This window comes from Aspergillus fijiensis (assembly GCF_003184825.1).
Source record: "Aspergillus fijiensis CBS 313.89 unplaced genomic scaffold BO72scaffold_8, whole genome shotgun sequence".
Lineage (NCBI taxonomy): Eukaryota > Fungi > Ascomycota > Eurotiomycetes > Eurotiales > Aspergillaceae > Aspergillus > Aspergillus fijiensis.
The window spans coordinates 403,446-417,727 of NW_024468984.1; the positions used below are offsets into that span (position 1 = coordinate 403,446).

General features: G+C 54.4%; 6 protein-coding genes across 6 annotated transcripts; 3 read left to right on the forward strand and 3 right to left on the reverse strand.

Moving 5' to 3' along the window:
* Positions 1-1,235: 1,235 nt before the first annotated feature.
* Positions 1,236-3,479, forward strand: BO72DRAFT_521433 (putative MFS transporter; the record flags this gene model as incomplete). Its single annotated transcript, XM_040949752.1, has 8 exons — positions 1,236-1,773; positions 1,825-1,936; positions 1,987-2,204; positions 2,260-2,304; positions 2,353-2,695; positions 2,744-2,806; positions 2,864-3,098; positions 3,128-3,479. Exons 1-8 carry the CDS (start codon positions 1,555-1,557, stop codon positions 3,477-3,479), a joined length of 1,587 nt encoding a protein of 528 aa, XP_040804613.1. The 5' UTR covers positions 1,236-1,554.
* A 261-nt stretch (positions 3,480-3,740) lies between these two features.
* Positions 3,741-4,755, forward strand: BO72DRAFT_445174 (uncharacterized protein). Its single transcript, XM_040943974.1, has one exon. It carries the CDS (start codon positions 3,942-3,944, stop codon positions 4,692-4,694), a length of 753 nt encoding a protein of 250 aa, XP_040804614.1. The 5' UTR covers positions 3,741-3,941; the 3' UTR covers positions 4,695-4,755.
* Positions 4,756-5,515: 760 nt separating this feature from the next.
* On the reverse strand, positions 5,516-6,168 carry BO72DRAFT_493123 (uncharacterized protein; the record flags this gene model as incomplete). The annotated part of the gene is made up of 3 exons (XM_040948352.1): positions 5,516-5,873; positions 5,940-5,994; positions 6,054-6,168. 3 exons carry the CDS (start codon positions 6,166-6,168, stop codon positions 5,516-5,518), a joined length of 528 nt encoding a protein of 175 aa, XP_040804615.1.
* A 183-nt stretch (positions 6,169-6,351) lies between these two features.
* Positions 6,352-8,535, forward strand: BO72DRAFT_397671 (carotenoid oxygenase family protein). The gene is made up of 2 exons (XM_040942067.1): positions 6,352-6,657; positions 6,707-8,535. The coding sequence occupies exons 1-2, from the start codon at positions 6,595-6,597 to the stop codon at positions 8,339-8,341; spliced, it is 1,698 nt and encodes a 565-aa protein (XP_040804616.1). The 5' UTR covers positions 6,352-6,594; the 3' UTR covers positions 8,342-8,535.
* On the reverse strand, positions 8,515-11,829 carry BO72DRAFT_284541 (putative raffinose synthase protein Sip1). The gene is made up of 2 exons (XM_040940318.1): positions 11,451-11,829; positions 8,515-11,394 (listed from the first exon to the last, which is right to left on the reverse strand). Exons 1-2 carry the CDS (start codon positions 11,619-11,621, stop codon positions 8,689-8,691), a joined length of 2,877 nt encoding a protein of 958 aa, XP_040804617.1. The 5' UTR covers positions 11,622-11,829; the 3' UTR covers positions 8,515-8,688.
* Positions 11,830-13,536, reverse strand: BO72DRAFT_284540 (zinc-dependent alcohol dehydrogenase family protein). Its single transcript, XM_040940317.1, has 4 exons — positions 13,112-13,536; positions 12,647-13,036; positions 12,143-12,589; positions 11,830-12,082 (listed from the first exon to the last, which is right to left on the reverse strand). The coding sequence occupies exons 1-4, from the start codon at positions 13,271-13,273 to the stop codon at positions 12,038-12,040; spliced, it is 1,044 nt and encodes a 347-aa protein (XP_040804618.1). The 5' UTR covers positions 13,274-13,536; the 3' UTR covers positions 11,830-12,037.
* Between the last annotated feature and the right edge of the window lie 746 nt (positions 13,537-14,282).

Sequence of the window (14,282 nt, forward strand, 5' to 3'; positions counted from 1 at the left end):
TGCGAGAACAAATTGCCACATTCCCATCTTGGGTTGAAGTGATCCATCGAGACCTATTCCAGGTTGCATGATGGGTGGCGGAGACTTTTTGGAGATATGTCTTCTTTGCACCCACCACCGCACGCGAACAATGAAGCCAATATTTATCAACCCTAGATCCTTGTCCTATTCCTTCCATAATTTGCTAGCTTAGCTCAAGTACTTTCTCCAGCACCGTAGGCCACATCAAAACCCTCAGTCTGAGTTGCTCCGCGGAGGCACAAATTCCTTCAAAACAACTCCGCGGACAGCGTGGCGATACCCACCCATATACTGGCAGCAGAAGACCGGGCTACCATGGAACTGCGGCCGGTGAGCGGGCCCGTCCCTTTAAGCAGCCAACACGTGGGAATGACCAGCAATCCCAGCTACCTACCCGACGATATGCGGTTTGCGGGAAGGTTAACGGGAGAGATCGGAATCGATTTGGCCGATGTGGAGCTGAAGGGGTCTGGCTCTGCCTCAATGTCTCCGAGCCAAGCATTTCTTCGAAGGTAGTTCTGACTGCGTACGTGTCTCTGCTACGACAAGTGAGCAGATTCCACATGTTTGTGCTACGGTGCAGTCACGGAGCCGCTGTAGAGGCTGGTTCTTTGGTTGGCTCAAAGCCAAGCAGGCTGTCGCGGCGAACAGGGATGTCAATGAAGCTGGGACAATCACTTTACTTATAGCTGACACAGAAAGTACCCTTTGAGGTCTGTAGTTCGGTGCTGCTCATGCATGTGGGTGGCACTTATGTTCGAAATGTACGAGCTTCTGATGACGTCCTGGTTCTGACGTGTTGGACGAGGGCGGAGGCCATGCTCCGACTTAATTGCCTTCTCGTCGATAACGTGATAGCTAGAAGTGGCCTTCTGCCATTCTTGTGTGGTGTGCCCGGCCAGGAATGTACAATCGGCCGGATGGCAAGCCCTCTGACAAGGCTGCTCTCTGGAACGAAAGTGACAATGTCTGCTCAAGCATGGAAAACTCGATTCCCGGTGAAAGCTTTTCTGAAAGATACGTGGCCGTGGTGCGGATGTCCAAGCCCTAAGTCCTCCGACCTCCGATAAGTGAGACAAACCCAGACCAACAGGTGAAGGATCTTCTCGAACGGTGCTGAACCTGCTCAACCTTCTCGGACACTGTCCGTAAGTGGGTCCTATCAATCTTATCAATCGATGCCAAGATCTGAGTCCTGCCCAATCACCATGTTTCTCGGCGGAGACTATACGACAACGTTGGCATAGCCAAGACACCAAACAACAAAAAAGTGTGGAAGCTCCCCTCCCTGGAAATCAGGGCCCGAGAATCGGATGATTGCCAGAAAATCTAATCTAATTAAACGTGTCTTGGCTGGATGACCTCCAAGCGGCGAAATACCGGGAGCTTTCAGGAAGAAAGTGGTCTGGACGTCTCATGCCATATAAAGATGGACTCACGACCAGGGTCTGCCCGCACCTTCGATTGCGCTGATCTTCTCACATTCACATTCACTTTCTCATCCAGAACACAGATTGTCTGTCTGTCTGCAAAATGGGAGTAGAAAAGGACACACCTCAGGTGGTCTCTGAGGAGCCGGAGACTACCTCATCCTTGCAATCGTCCAAGAGCCCTCGTACAAATGATGTCGACGGAAGGCGACCACCACCTCTGGTCGCGAAGCTGATTGCTGTCATTGTTATCTCTTGCATCAGTTTTGGCTCCCACTGGAGCAGCGGTGTCACCGGTGCCATGAAGAGCACAATCAAGAAGGTTTGTCATCCTAGCCAGGGTCGATTATTGTTTTACTGACAGATTGTAAAGCAAATGCATGTGACCAATACTCAGTTCTCCCTTCTCGAAGCCAGTGAGAACTTCATGGCCACCCTTCTGCTTCTCGCTGGCGGCATTGTCACGGATCGAGTCGGTGGTGCTCGTATGTTTGCTGATCCCCTCCAATGGCAATGACCCTAACCTGCATGCCAGGAATGATCGTTTATGGAAATGTCGTGTATACCATTGGTTCAATTCTGGTGGCTGCTGCTACCACAGTGCGCTCATTTAGATTCATGGTCGGCGGAAGAATCATCCTCGCACTTGGCGACATTGCGACCCAGACAGCACAATACAAGATGTTCTCCTCTTGGTTTCCGCCCAGCAACGGATTTGCTTCCACGCTTGGATTCGAGCTCGCCATTGGAAAGGTATTGAATCATGCGCCCACACCACGTTGGACTCATCAAAGCTAACTTTGACTAGATTGGAGGGTTCGTCGGCAAGTCCACCGCGAACGTGATTGCCAAGGTATTTGCCCTGCAACTCTTGCAGCTCCATTGATCTAACCGTCAGTAGAATACTGGCAATTTTGCCTGGGTGTTCTGGACCTCTGTCTTCATGAATCTCTTCACGAACGCAGCCACCGTGTTCTTCTGGATATTCAACCGCTACTGCGAGAAGCACTACCGTGGTCGCGAAGACAAGGCGACCCAGGAAGAATTGGTGGAGAAGAATAAGAAGTTTGAGATCCGGAAGATGTTCCAGTTGCCTTGGATGTTCTGGGCCGTGATGGCCTTTTCGATGTTCCAAACCAGTACCGCCAGTGTCTTCAGCTCCAATGCGACGGAATTGGCCGAGAAGAGATTCAATGTCGACGCCATCAAAGCGGGCTGGTACAGCGCTTTGGCTCAATATGCTGGTATGCGTTTGACCCGGTCTTAGGAGGGCATCTGCTAATATGATTTAGGCTTCTTCCTTGTTCCTTGCCTAGGCGTTTTCATTGATATCCTCGGTCACCGAGCCTCAGTCTGTGAGTCAAGCCCTTCCAAAATTCAGCCATGGGTGTCCTCACTAAGACAGATGATAGTGTGCGTGTGCGGTCTCGGAATGTTCATCAGTATGATCCTGGTCAACTACGCCTCAGCGCAGCAGGGAACTGCCGCGGCGTTTGGTATTTATGCCGTCGCGGTGTCGTTGGGGCCGACCTCTATCATCGACGGTATCCGTACCACCCTCTGGCATCAGTCAGTGTTTGGGTCTGCGTACTCCCTGAAAGTGACGATGAACAATGCGTACGTTTCTCAACGTTCTCTAAACAGAATGTCCTCTAACCCCCCCTTTTTTGTTCCAGCATGACCATTATCATTGGTATCATCACTGGTGCCCTCCAGGATGCCGATAACGATTCCTACCATCGCGCCGTGCGGGTCTATCTCTTCCTGGCGGTCTGCTGCGCCATCGTCTCAATTGTTCTCCTGATCGGATCCTATGTGGGTAGAGATCTGGCGCCCCTGCAATGGTCACGGAAGAAGCGTCATGCTTTGGGCGCGGAGTTCTTCGCGATGCTACAGCAGCACCACCTCGTCGAGCATTACGAGCGGAGCAAACGCATCTCGATCGGGTGTTTCACAGCCTTGTTGCTGCTCACGCTGGGCAGTTGGGCTGCGTATATATGGGGGGCCGTGACGGGCAACAACCCATAATTGAGAAGAGGGGGAGCGTTCGCAGCCTTGTCATAATGGCTGTCAGATGATAATAAAAGTCCGCAATAGTGTTTAATGAAGTTCTAAGCAGTGTTTGTTGACAAGTAGAGAGTAGGTTGATTCAGGTTGACTGCGGGAATTCCCGCGTGTGTCCACTGAGGTGTGTCTTTGTTCGGGCTCGATTAGGCAGGCGTGCCATTCTCCCGAGTCCCAGTCCGATCTCGGTAAGCTCAACCAGTTCCTGCTGCCAAGATCCGTGCTCTTTGTCTTCGCCCCCTCTATTGATCACCATTATCAGTCCTTAACGGTGCTTATTGAGGCCTGTCTTTGTCATCTTCTCCAAGTCACTCTCACATACAAATAGATACCAAATGCCGTTACTTCCCAAAGAAGGTCTTGGCTGAATGACCGCAAGGGTAGCAAGTCGTGAGATGCTGTACTTCAAGTAGCAGCACGAGATCAATGGCGATGGACAAGATCTTCCCTCACCACCACAACTACGAGCCTGTTCCCAAGACGGAGAACAGCGGTGATGGCACCACCACCACCATAATCGGGCCTGGCTCGCGCCGCCGGCACTCGATCCAGCAATTCCTCAAGCGGAATCTGACGGCCATCACGATCTCAGGCCTTCTCCTGGTCCTGGTTCTGCTCGTGCTCGCCGTCATCGCGGCCATTACCATCGAGCCGTTCCGCCAGGTCCTCGTCGTGAAGCTCTCGTCGTCCTCGTCGACCATCAACGGCCAGCGACAGTGCTTCTCCACGAACCGCCACACCACGCTCTCCTGCGGCAACTCCACCGCCGAGGCTACCAGTTTGGGCTGCTCGTACGATCCTTTGTCCGCCTGCTGGCTGCACAAAGACTGCCCCCATGACTACTCCGAGGACTTTGCAACCTTCAACGACGGCAAGCCCTTCCAGTACTACTACGACCACGAGATGCAGCACCCGATGAAGGATTACACCGAGGTCGGGAACAACGAGCAGGGGTACTACTTCACGGTGACCCGCGAGCATCTGGTGCACTGCCTCTATCTGCTTCGGCGCGGTCATGATGTTTACAAGAGAGGGGATCGGGTGGATACCATGCTGGCGGATTCGGGCCATGTTGCCCACTGCGCCAATTTCCTGGCGGATTACCTGCGCCGGCCGGACCCGTATCTGGACTCGTTGGGGACGCAGGGGCAGACCAATTGTTTTATGTCGTGTAGTTAATTTATTGTTGAGTCTTGCAACAGGAGTGGAACAGTGGAATGAAGTGTTTTTTTCTAGTGGGAGCTGTTTTCACATTCTGATATTCATGGCGTAGACTAGACCCAGGCTCATTTGGATTTCATATAATCTATTCTTCCATCATGTCCACGTACAGAATAGCTCCTTTGTTCGAGTACCCAATGCATCAGTATTATGTGTTTGAAAAAGCCTTATGCAGAAACATAAAACACGGCATGGGGACTGGCGTCACCACTTTGTAGGGAAGGGGGCTTCTACCCGGTCATACAGCATTTCCAGAACTTCATTTGCAAAGTTTTTCCGAGATTCTTAGAATGCCTACCTCATAAGTTCCAGAAGAACTAGCTTTAGAGCCACTACCTGTGCCTCGAACACAAAAGAGAAGCGGAGAGAGGCAACCTCACATCTCCATCGGTACTCCTCCTTCTCCTGGATGCTTTCCTCACAAGGTTGCTCACAGGCTCTGAGAGTGTGTCACTGAGAGCATTGCAAAGCTGCACGGCTATGATCCTAGCTTCGTAGCGTGTACTTGCTTTTGGCATTGTTCCTCAAACCCTTTTCGTGGGCAGCAAAAGACTGGCCAATTGGCTCGCCGCAGTCCGAGCGGGTCCGCCAGCAGGGCATGTATTCACCGGCAAGGACAGTCTCCTCCCTGAAGCCGTCTTGGGCAGGGTTGCAAGCCCTTACCCCGTGTGACAGCCCGTCCTGGGGTGCCCGGGGTTAAGCGCATTCTGCAATACATGTTTTGAGTATCATCAACCCGCCCGTTGCTGCAAGCGTGATAAGTAACGCCCCCCATTCAATCACTTCAAGTACCGATAGGTACTTTCTTTCGCAGCGTCCAGCGAGTAAAAGCTCCCCGGGCCTAAACTCCATGGCAGGGCAGCGGGATCCTCTCCGGACCCGGAGCCCAGCTGCGGTTCTGGAAGTCGTTCGCTCTGCACGACTGTCCCTTCACTACTCTCATCAACCCGCCGGTAGGTGCACTCTCTTCCCTTGATCCCACATTCTAGACACGGGTTCCCCCCATCACAGGCCTTTTTCAGACGCGCACATGCATCGCATGCATGTCGTTCTTTGCCGCCTGTTCGGGGCTCTGGGATCGCATACCCGGCCTGATGGCGCGCGGGACAGGTCTTCCAGTGTCGACGAAGGACGTCGCTGTGTTCATTAATAGTGAGCTCGAGTGCGAGATGAGATGAAAACTCATAAAAGAAGCGGGCTCACCCTCGTCTGTAGCGAGAGGCGCAGAAGGGGCACTGATACGGTTTGTCTGCGCTATCTGCTGTCGGTCAACAAAGGACTACTTTGTGCTAGAGGTGGAGGGCAAGGAAAATGTACGGGAAGTGATGTGGCGCTTGTAGTGGTCAATCCGGTGGAATATTGCATCGCAGGAGGCGCAGCTCCATTTGGTGGGTGGATCTTGTGTCTCCGCGGATCTGGATCGTGCGGTCATGGTGAAGCTATGTATGTAGACTGACAGGGTCGGCAATTAAACTTGACTGAAACCGGTAAGACCTTTTGGTGCCTTACTTGGCCAAAAGTAGTCAAGAGCACAGTTATGGTGAATGGTGAAAGAGAGTTGGAAATGTCGGCGTCAGCAGTGGCGGGGAAATGTGGGGGAATCCCGCCGGGGTCCGATCCATGCAAACAGAACTACAAAGAGATGGAAGTAGGCAAGTAAACTATAACTACGTTATTTCCGGGATTCCTCCACCAACTCTATCAGCGGGATCCCTCCACCTCTTCGCCTTCACCAGGCATATATAAGAACCCATCTCCTTCAGCAGAGATGCGGCTTACTTGGTCCTCAACAGCTCCTGCTTCTTAGCACAAGCATATCTTAAACAATCCGATCTATTCAAGCAATCCCCGAGCAAACATGACCACCACCCAGAAAACTCAGGCTGAAGACCACTTCAACAATTGGCCCAACGTTCAAGGCGTAAGAGCCTCTACTTAGAGATCAACGGCTGAGACTAATGATACTCCAGTTCGATGCCAATTACGAAGTCAAAGACCCCGTCGAACTCCCAGTGGAGGGTATCATTCCTGCCTACACGGCTGGCACGCTGTACCGCACCGGGCCAGGAAGTTACAAAGTCGACACTGAGCAGGGGGAGACGGTCGAACTCAGCTACTGGTTCGATGGATACAGTCAAACCCATCGCTTTCAGCTCGTCGCCTCTGATGCCGACCACCCCCTGCGAGTCTACTACAACTCTCGCTTCTCGGTAGACCACCTGATCGAAGAAACCCGCAAGTCAGGGAGCCTAAAACCGACCACCTTCGGCCAGAAGCGCGATCCCTGCAAAGCCGTCTATGACAAGGTTCAAACCGAATACGAGCCAGCCAGCCAGTCGACTCCCCCTCACCCCGCCGCCGTGAACGTTGGGGTCACTTTGTCGGTCAATATGCCCGGCCTGGGGACCGAAACCAGTGACCGCTGGGACACGTCGACGGGGATCAAGACCCTGTGGGCCAAGACCGACTACAACATCTTCAAGCAGCTAGACCCCGTCACCCTGGAGCCCCTCGGTCTCGCCCGCCAGCAGAACCTCCATCCCGACCTCACGGGCGAAAGGGCCGCCGCGCACGCCCGCTCAGACCCCAAAACCGGCGATGTCTTCAACTACAACCTCACACACAGCCGGGAACCCACGTATCGCGTCTTCCGCACCTCCGCATCCACCGGCGAGACCACGATCCTGGCGACCTTCCCCGCCACGCCCGCTTACCTGCACTCCCTCTTCCTCACCGAAGACTACGTGATCATCTGCGTGTGGAACGCGCATCTGGACGTCTCGGTCTTCGACACCCCCGTCCACAGCGTTCTCGACGCGATAGAGCCATTCGACCCCACCAAGCCCTCAATGTGGTATGTCATCGATCGCCAGGGCAGCCAGGGCCTGGTTGGCACATACACCGGCCCGCCCTTCTTCTGCTTCCACAGCATCAACGCCTGGCAGGAACCGTCCGCCTCCAGCAGCAGCAGCGGAGAAGACATCGACATCGTCGCCGACCTCGTCATGTTCGACAACCTCGACTTCCTCTTCTCCCTGTACTACGAGAACCTGCTCTCCAACACCAGCCCCGCCAAAGCCCGCCTCGGCGCCCCCGGCCGCACCGACACCACTCGCTCCACCGTCGCCCGCTTCCGCCTCCCGCTCATCCCCGCTCCCGCATCCCCAAACCCTCACCCACAAAAAGCAATCCTCGAACGCACCACATGCAAACCCATCTCCCCCGAGCTCCCCACCCTCAACCCTAGCTACGTCACCCGCAAGAACCGGTACACCTACTCCATCGGCGCCCGCGGCGAGTCCACCTTCTTCGACTGCATCATGAAACTCGACAACGACCACCCGGAGACCCCGCAGATCTGGGTCCAGCATGCGCATTCCCCCGGGGAACCGATCTTCGTGGCGGACCCGCAGGGCACGAACGAGGATGATGGGGTGTTGCTGAGCGTGGTGTTGGATGGGCATTCCGGCAAGAGTTATCTGCTGTGTCTGGATGCGCGGGATCTGTCCGTGCTGGGGAAGGCGAGGGTCGACGGGCCGGTGGCGTTCGGGTTCCATGGGCAGCATGTTCCTTTGGCCGGGGGGATTCCGACGGGTGATTATTGAAGTATTTTGGGCACAGTCGACTGTCTTGGTTCGAAATGGTGGGGTGCTGGATTTGTTATCGTTTGTCTTCGTGTTTTTGTCGGGTTAAGGTTGGGTGCTTGGTGGCGATATCTGCTCTGCTTTGCAGGCCCAGTGAGCTCCTTAATGATGATGATTACGCTTTGTTTACTTGATTGCGTCAGAATGCTATGAATATAATCCCTCTTCTCATTTCATCCTACTACAGCCGCTTAAACTTCTTGAACTTTCATCTGGGTCATCTCTGAGAAGTCCCAAAGCCAGGCCTACTTCCACACACACATATGCACGCTTCCCATCTGATGAAGAAACCAGACTCATGAGTGCTCTCACCGCAACCGCACAAAGATCTCCACCAGAACCTCATTACTCCATCCCGGCCGCAAGCCCATCTCCTTATACGCCGCCAACACATCCACCGCCAGAACCCTGGCACCGTCCTTCCCATCCCCGTCACCATCACCATCACCTCGATCCCCCTCCTCCGCAGCCCCCACCTTCCACACCGTCTTCCGCGGCACCGGCTTCCCCAGAATCGTCACCATGAAGTTCCCATCGATGTCCCACCTTGGCAGATCTGAGAAATACACGCCCAATGTGCCGAGCGCCTTGAGGCTGATGTCCGCGCGGAGCCGGCCGTTGTTTTCGATGTAGACGTCCGAGTTGGCGAGGGCGGCGGCGCCGGTCATTTTGCCGAGAAGGCCGAGGACGGCCACTTTCGTAGTTGTTGTTGGTGTTGTTGGGTTTGCGACAGTTGAGGACGGGGATGTGTTATGCGGGGTCAGGGAGAAGGCGTGCGTCGGGTACGCGGTGAGGATCTCCCAGCCCCTGTGCTTGACTTCGACGGAGACCAGGGCTTTCGCGTCGGAGACCTGCAGGGTTTCGGCGATCTTGCCGCTGGTGTGGGCGCGGACGATGTATTCGCCCGTCGAGTCGGGGTGGATGCCCGGGAAGTCGCGGAGGTGGATGATGGAGGTTCTGTCTGCGCTGGAGATGTTGAAGAGTCCCAAAATGCCGCTGCCGGTGCGGGCCCAGCCCGTGTATGTGCCGACGCGCAGCACGTGGCCTTCGTTGTAGTCGTGGTAGACGTCTAGCGTGCGGCCGACCAGCCCGGGCCGGAGGATGACGGTCGCGCCGTGGATGGTCGGCGCGGTCATCTGGTCGATGAGGCCGAGGTTGTGCTTGCCCGGCTCGTCGGTGATGTAGATCGGGCCGCCGGAGACGCAGCGCGCGGCGGCGTGGAAGCCCGCGTAGGGGTGGCTGGTTTGGAACATGTCCCAGTCCGGCACGACGTTCAGGTACCGCGTCAGCAGAGCGTTGTGGGCGTTGCAGAATACGTGCCACGGGTGGGAGGACTCGATGTTGGGGAAAAAGTCGTCCGAGTTGCGGAGCGGGATCGTCGGTTTGTTGGTAGGCAGCTGGGAGTGGAAGATTGCCTGGGGGATCATCGACATGCACGAGATCGCCCGGGTGCTGAAGTGCTTCAGGGTCGAGATGGACCATGCATCGAGATACGAATTCATGAACCGCTTGCGGTCGGCGGGGTCTTTGATCAGGTCGAGGAAGAATTGCGCGTCGGCCTTGACCGAATCAACTCCCACCGAGGCGAGATAGTTGTAGAAGTCGTCGAAGAATCGTTGGATGTCGTCGGGGTCGATGGCTAGTAGCGACCCCCGCTCGAAGGCGTGCGCAATCGGACCTCCCGCTGCCGGGTCTGTGATCTCTATTCGCTTTGTCTTATACAGCTTTGCCAATTCACCATCGGGCGAGATGCCGCCCCAGTACCCCAACATGGCATGCCACACTGCGATATGATGGATGTTCGGATGGGTGGTCCGAATCTTCTGGATAGTCTGCTTGAAGCCCTTGGGGAAAGCATCCGGGTTTCCTTCAAACTGTTTCCAACCTCGGGTGAACTGAGAGTCGCCCTTGTCTAATGTCTGCCAGTTATCATCGATGATCAGATTGGCTATCTTGATGCCGTGCGATTTCAAGGAATCCAGCCCACGGAGGATCTTCTCCTCCGTCAGGTCCTGGCCCAGGCCATTCCAGGTACAGTACGTCAGACCATCGTACCATTCCGCCAGCCACTGGGCTTTGACATCCTTATCCTTCTCGACCACCACGATATCATCCCCAGGTGGAGACACCGGGGTTGGCACCCGGGTGGATTCAGCCGGCTCAGCATATGGCCGGGTCAACTTCCGAGCCTCGTAGATCACGGCACTCATCGCCACCTCGAAATCGTGCGCAGCTGCAGCCAGGATCTGAAACCTGGCGGCTTGTGTGCTATCATTCTTGGCCTTGACCACCACCGCCCCGTCCTCCCCAGAACCAAACAATGTCAGGACATCGTCCACCCCCGACACGGCCAAGAGAACCACATGCACCCCATCCGTCCGCAGAAACGAACACAGAATCGCATCTTCACTCAACGTGAAGCTCCCCTTCCCATGCCGTGGCCCCAGCCACGGGCTCCAGATCCGCACCAGGGCAAAATACCGCGCCACGGAGGCGGGCACCCCGAGCGAAAGGTTCGTGAGGCCCGACTGTCCCTCGCGCGCGGCAGTGACCGGCCCCGTGACGTGCCAGAGGTTGGACCCGGGCGCTTCGCTCCTGCGCGGCTGAATCGCGACGTATGAGGAGAGGCTTTTGAAGTACTTGGCGAAATCCGTCGCCGGCGCCGGCTCTTCTAAGTCAAAGATTGGCGTCTGGGCGGGGAAGAGAAGCTCTCCGTCGCTGATGTGTTGCTGCTGGTTGACCCATTGCCATTCCGCATCGGAGTTGACCCGGTACCTCACGGTGAATTGAGCATGACCCGGGTTTTCAGGCGGGCCAATTTCCCCGGAGAAGACGTTACGGAAGTAGTGGTACTCCTCTGCATTGCTGTTGAGGAGCGGTGCGACGGAGGAGTCGCATCTCTGGAGCGGCAGTGCTGTCCATTCGGTGCTCTCAGTGATATTGTGCCATACGTGCACCTCCCATGGTTGGATGGGGAATGTAGTACTGGACTCGAGGACTACTGTGAAGCGAAGCTATCTTCCCATTAGTGTCTCGAGCAGTGATCATAGTGTTCCCGGTAGAGGCTTACCGGCTCAGCGCTCTTGAGACATGTTATCTGACCCAAGGGGGGGTAGCTTGTTACTCGAGCGAACAGACTCATCTGGGCTGGCCGGGTGAATTTAACCTGGGACTTCTTGATATACTTGCGATCAGGCCCGCAGATAGGAAGAGTCGATCTATATCTAGTATCGGACTGCATCGGGTACTATGACAGCTGAAATTGTATTGTAGAAGAGGTAGTAATGAAGACCGTGGCTAAGTCACAATCAAGCATGGAAATAGTAGTGTCCAGTGAGTCCAAAGAATAACAATATTTGGATCCATGAAAGAGAATGGAGGGAGAATGAATTGGGAGTGGAACTGTGGAGGCAGCGGAGGTGGAGAAAGTCATTGGATGTAATGATGAGCTGGCCACGCGCGGGTGAGGGGAATCCTTCCCCCTCCCAATGAGCTTCGAGCTTCTCCTCCCACTCTATCCTTACCTAAGGTATCAATGCATCTCATTGCCAACAACTTCATCGCTATATTACACAATAATTGTCATTGTATATGTACGTTTGTACTCATACACTCGTATCTCCATTACTTATGGTCTTTGGCTTGGCTCTCTCTCATTTACTCGATCTTAATGGCCAACTTGCCGAAGTGCTTCTGGGCCCACTGTTGCTCTCATTAGTGACTTTTCAACCACAGTCAGATCAATTGATATAATCGACTTACCATGTACTCATAGGCCTCCTTGGTCTTCTCGAGAGTGAAGACCTGCTCGTCCACCACCGGATGGATGTCATTGGCCTCAATCGCCTTGACCATATCGTTCATCATAGCTTTACTGCCGACATAAATACCCCGCACCGTACAGATGTTGCTCAAGGTAGCAAGCACCGGGGGCTGCGACTTAGGGTCGACACCTCCCACAAATCCAATGATGCTGATCACACCCTCGAACTTGATGCACTTGAAGCTCTGCTCCAGGGTACCGCTGCCGCCAACCTCAACAATGTGATCGACACCAACGTTGTCCGGAGTAAGGCTGCGGGCAACCTCACCCCAGTTGGACTGGGTCTTGTAGTTGATGATGTGGTCAGCGCCCAGCTGCTTCAACTTCTTGGCCTTCTCGTCCGATGAGGTGGTGGCAATAACTGTGGCACCAGCGGCTTTGGCAAACTAGATCTCCCGTGGTTAGTTCGCTGGGAGATGTCATGCTCGGGCTCAACCACCTACCTGCAATGCGAACATGCTGACACCGCCAGTTCCCTGTACCAACACGGTTTGTCCGGGCAGCAGAGGTCTAAGACCATACAGAGCGTTCCAGCTCGTGAGCGCGGCGCACGAGAGCGTGCTGGACTCGATGTAGTTCAAATTTCTGGGGGCTCGGACGAGGCCATTCTCGTTGAAGACTCCATATTCACGGAGGCTGCCATCGATTACTCCACCAAGGCCGGAGCTGGTGCCTTTGGAGTCGATGGGATCGTACTGGTGCAGCTGGTTGAAGAGAGTGACCACCTTGTCTCCTTTCTTGAACTGGGAGACCTTGGAGCCCGTCTCGACCACCTCACCGGCACCGTCGGAGCCAGGTACAACTGGGAAGCTGAGAGCGAAGGGGTAGGATCCCTGCAGCAGTCCAGATCATTAGCTGAAGGTACGATAGCAAAAAGCAGTGACTGGTCCCATATCATGACGGCATACCTGGGGAATGATCAGGTCGCGGTAGTTGAGCGAGGCAGCGTGAAACTTCACCAAGACCTCATTCTCGCCGACCTTGGGGACAGGCGCTTCGGCGAATTTGAGGGCGTTGAAACCATCTTCCTTGTTCTGGACAGTCCACTGCTTGTGAGTCGAGGGGGCCATATTGTCTGATGAAAGCCTAGTGAGCTGCGCAAGCAAAGTCGATTGTGAGAAATGAAGTGCTTTGATGTTCACTGAAACTGGCGAAAATAGGTTGGTGGGGGAGCTGTTATATGGAGACACAGCTCTGGATGATTGACGTAAGAGGGCGAGCTCCACCACAACTCAAACCGTATGATTAATAAGTGATAATTGAAGCATTAACGTTCAAGAACGGTCCGATAACCGTCCGAGACGGAGACATTCAATCCATTGGACGAATCAGTGGCTTCATAGCGTCTTCGAGGCGGTTCTCCATGCTGATAACCATGCAAAGGTCTTAGGCAAAGGTTGCAAGATACCGCGGGAGAGTGGAGATGGTTCTGCTTCGCCGGTTTTTCTAGAATGCCGAGCTGGGCCGACAATGTTAACCAACTGTGCTGAACATTGAGGGGAGATGCATTTTGAGGCTTTCGAGCTTGAGACGATAGGCAATTTGCAGGAAAGTGCTTTCTAGCAATTGGCAAAGCTCCAGCGCCCTAGAACAAAATATGAGTAAGTTGAAAGAGTGCGATGCAGCCGGCAGTTGTGAATCTGCTGAAGAATCTCTGCCCCACTCCGCCGTCCTTCCCTTTCACCCGCGAACCACCAACCAAACCTGCCCGCCAGCAACTTGTTCCATGCATGGGATGGAAGCATTTGGATTTGTGATCGTTCACAGTCTTCGTTCAGGGTCGTTGAATAGTATTCCAATTTGCTTATTGTCGGCCATTCTGAGCCTTATCAAGACAACACATCTCGCGCATCGCGGCAGAAGTGCAATCGGTCCAACCCGGCGGGGCAACATGTAAACAACTGCCTATGCCATGGTTGGTGGGTCAAGCGTGCCCAAGTTCACTGTGCTGAGCTTATCTCGATTTCTTGAGGTCGCAGTTATTGTAATTGTTCCTTGTAGCAAAGACGGGAAATTCCGAACTTTGGATGGAGAGAAATGACGTTTAGCCTCAAGACACGAACCCCTCACAGCGAGAAC

Coding starts and splice junctions, on each gene's coding strand:
- BO72DRAFT_445174 (XM_040943974.1), top strand. CDS start 3,942: ATGGCGATGGACAAGATCTTCCCTCACCACCACAACTACGAGCCTGTT.
- BO72DRAFT_397671 (XM_040942067.1), top strand. CDS start 6,595: ATGACCACCACCCAGAAAACTCAGGCTGAAGACCACTTCAACAATTGG. Junction 6,658..6,706: donor ATTGGCCCAACGTTCAAGGC/GTAAGAGCCTCT, acceptor ATGATACTCCAG/TTCGATGCCAATTACGAAGT.
- BO72DRAFT_284541 (XM_040940318.1), bottom strand. CDS start 11,621: ATGCAGTCCGATACTAGATATAGATCGACTCTTCCTATCTGCGGGCCT. Junction 11,395..11,450: donor GTCTCAAGAGCGCTGAGCCG/GTAAGCCTCTAC, acceptor ATGGGAAGATAG/CTTCGCTTCACAGTAGTCCT.
- BO72DRAFT_284540 (XM_040940317.1), bottom strand. CDS start 13,273: ATGGCCCCCTCGACTCACAAGCAGTGGACTGTCCAGAACAAGGAAGAT. Junction 13,037..13,111: donor GCGACCTGATCATTCCCCAG/GTATGCCGTCAT, acceptor GGACTGCTGCAG/GGATCCTACCCCTTCGCTCT. Junction 12,590..12,646: donor TCAGCATGTTCGCATTGCAG/GTAGGTGGTTGA, acceptor CGGGAGATCTAG/TTTGCCAAAGCCGCTGGTGC.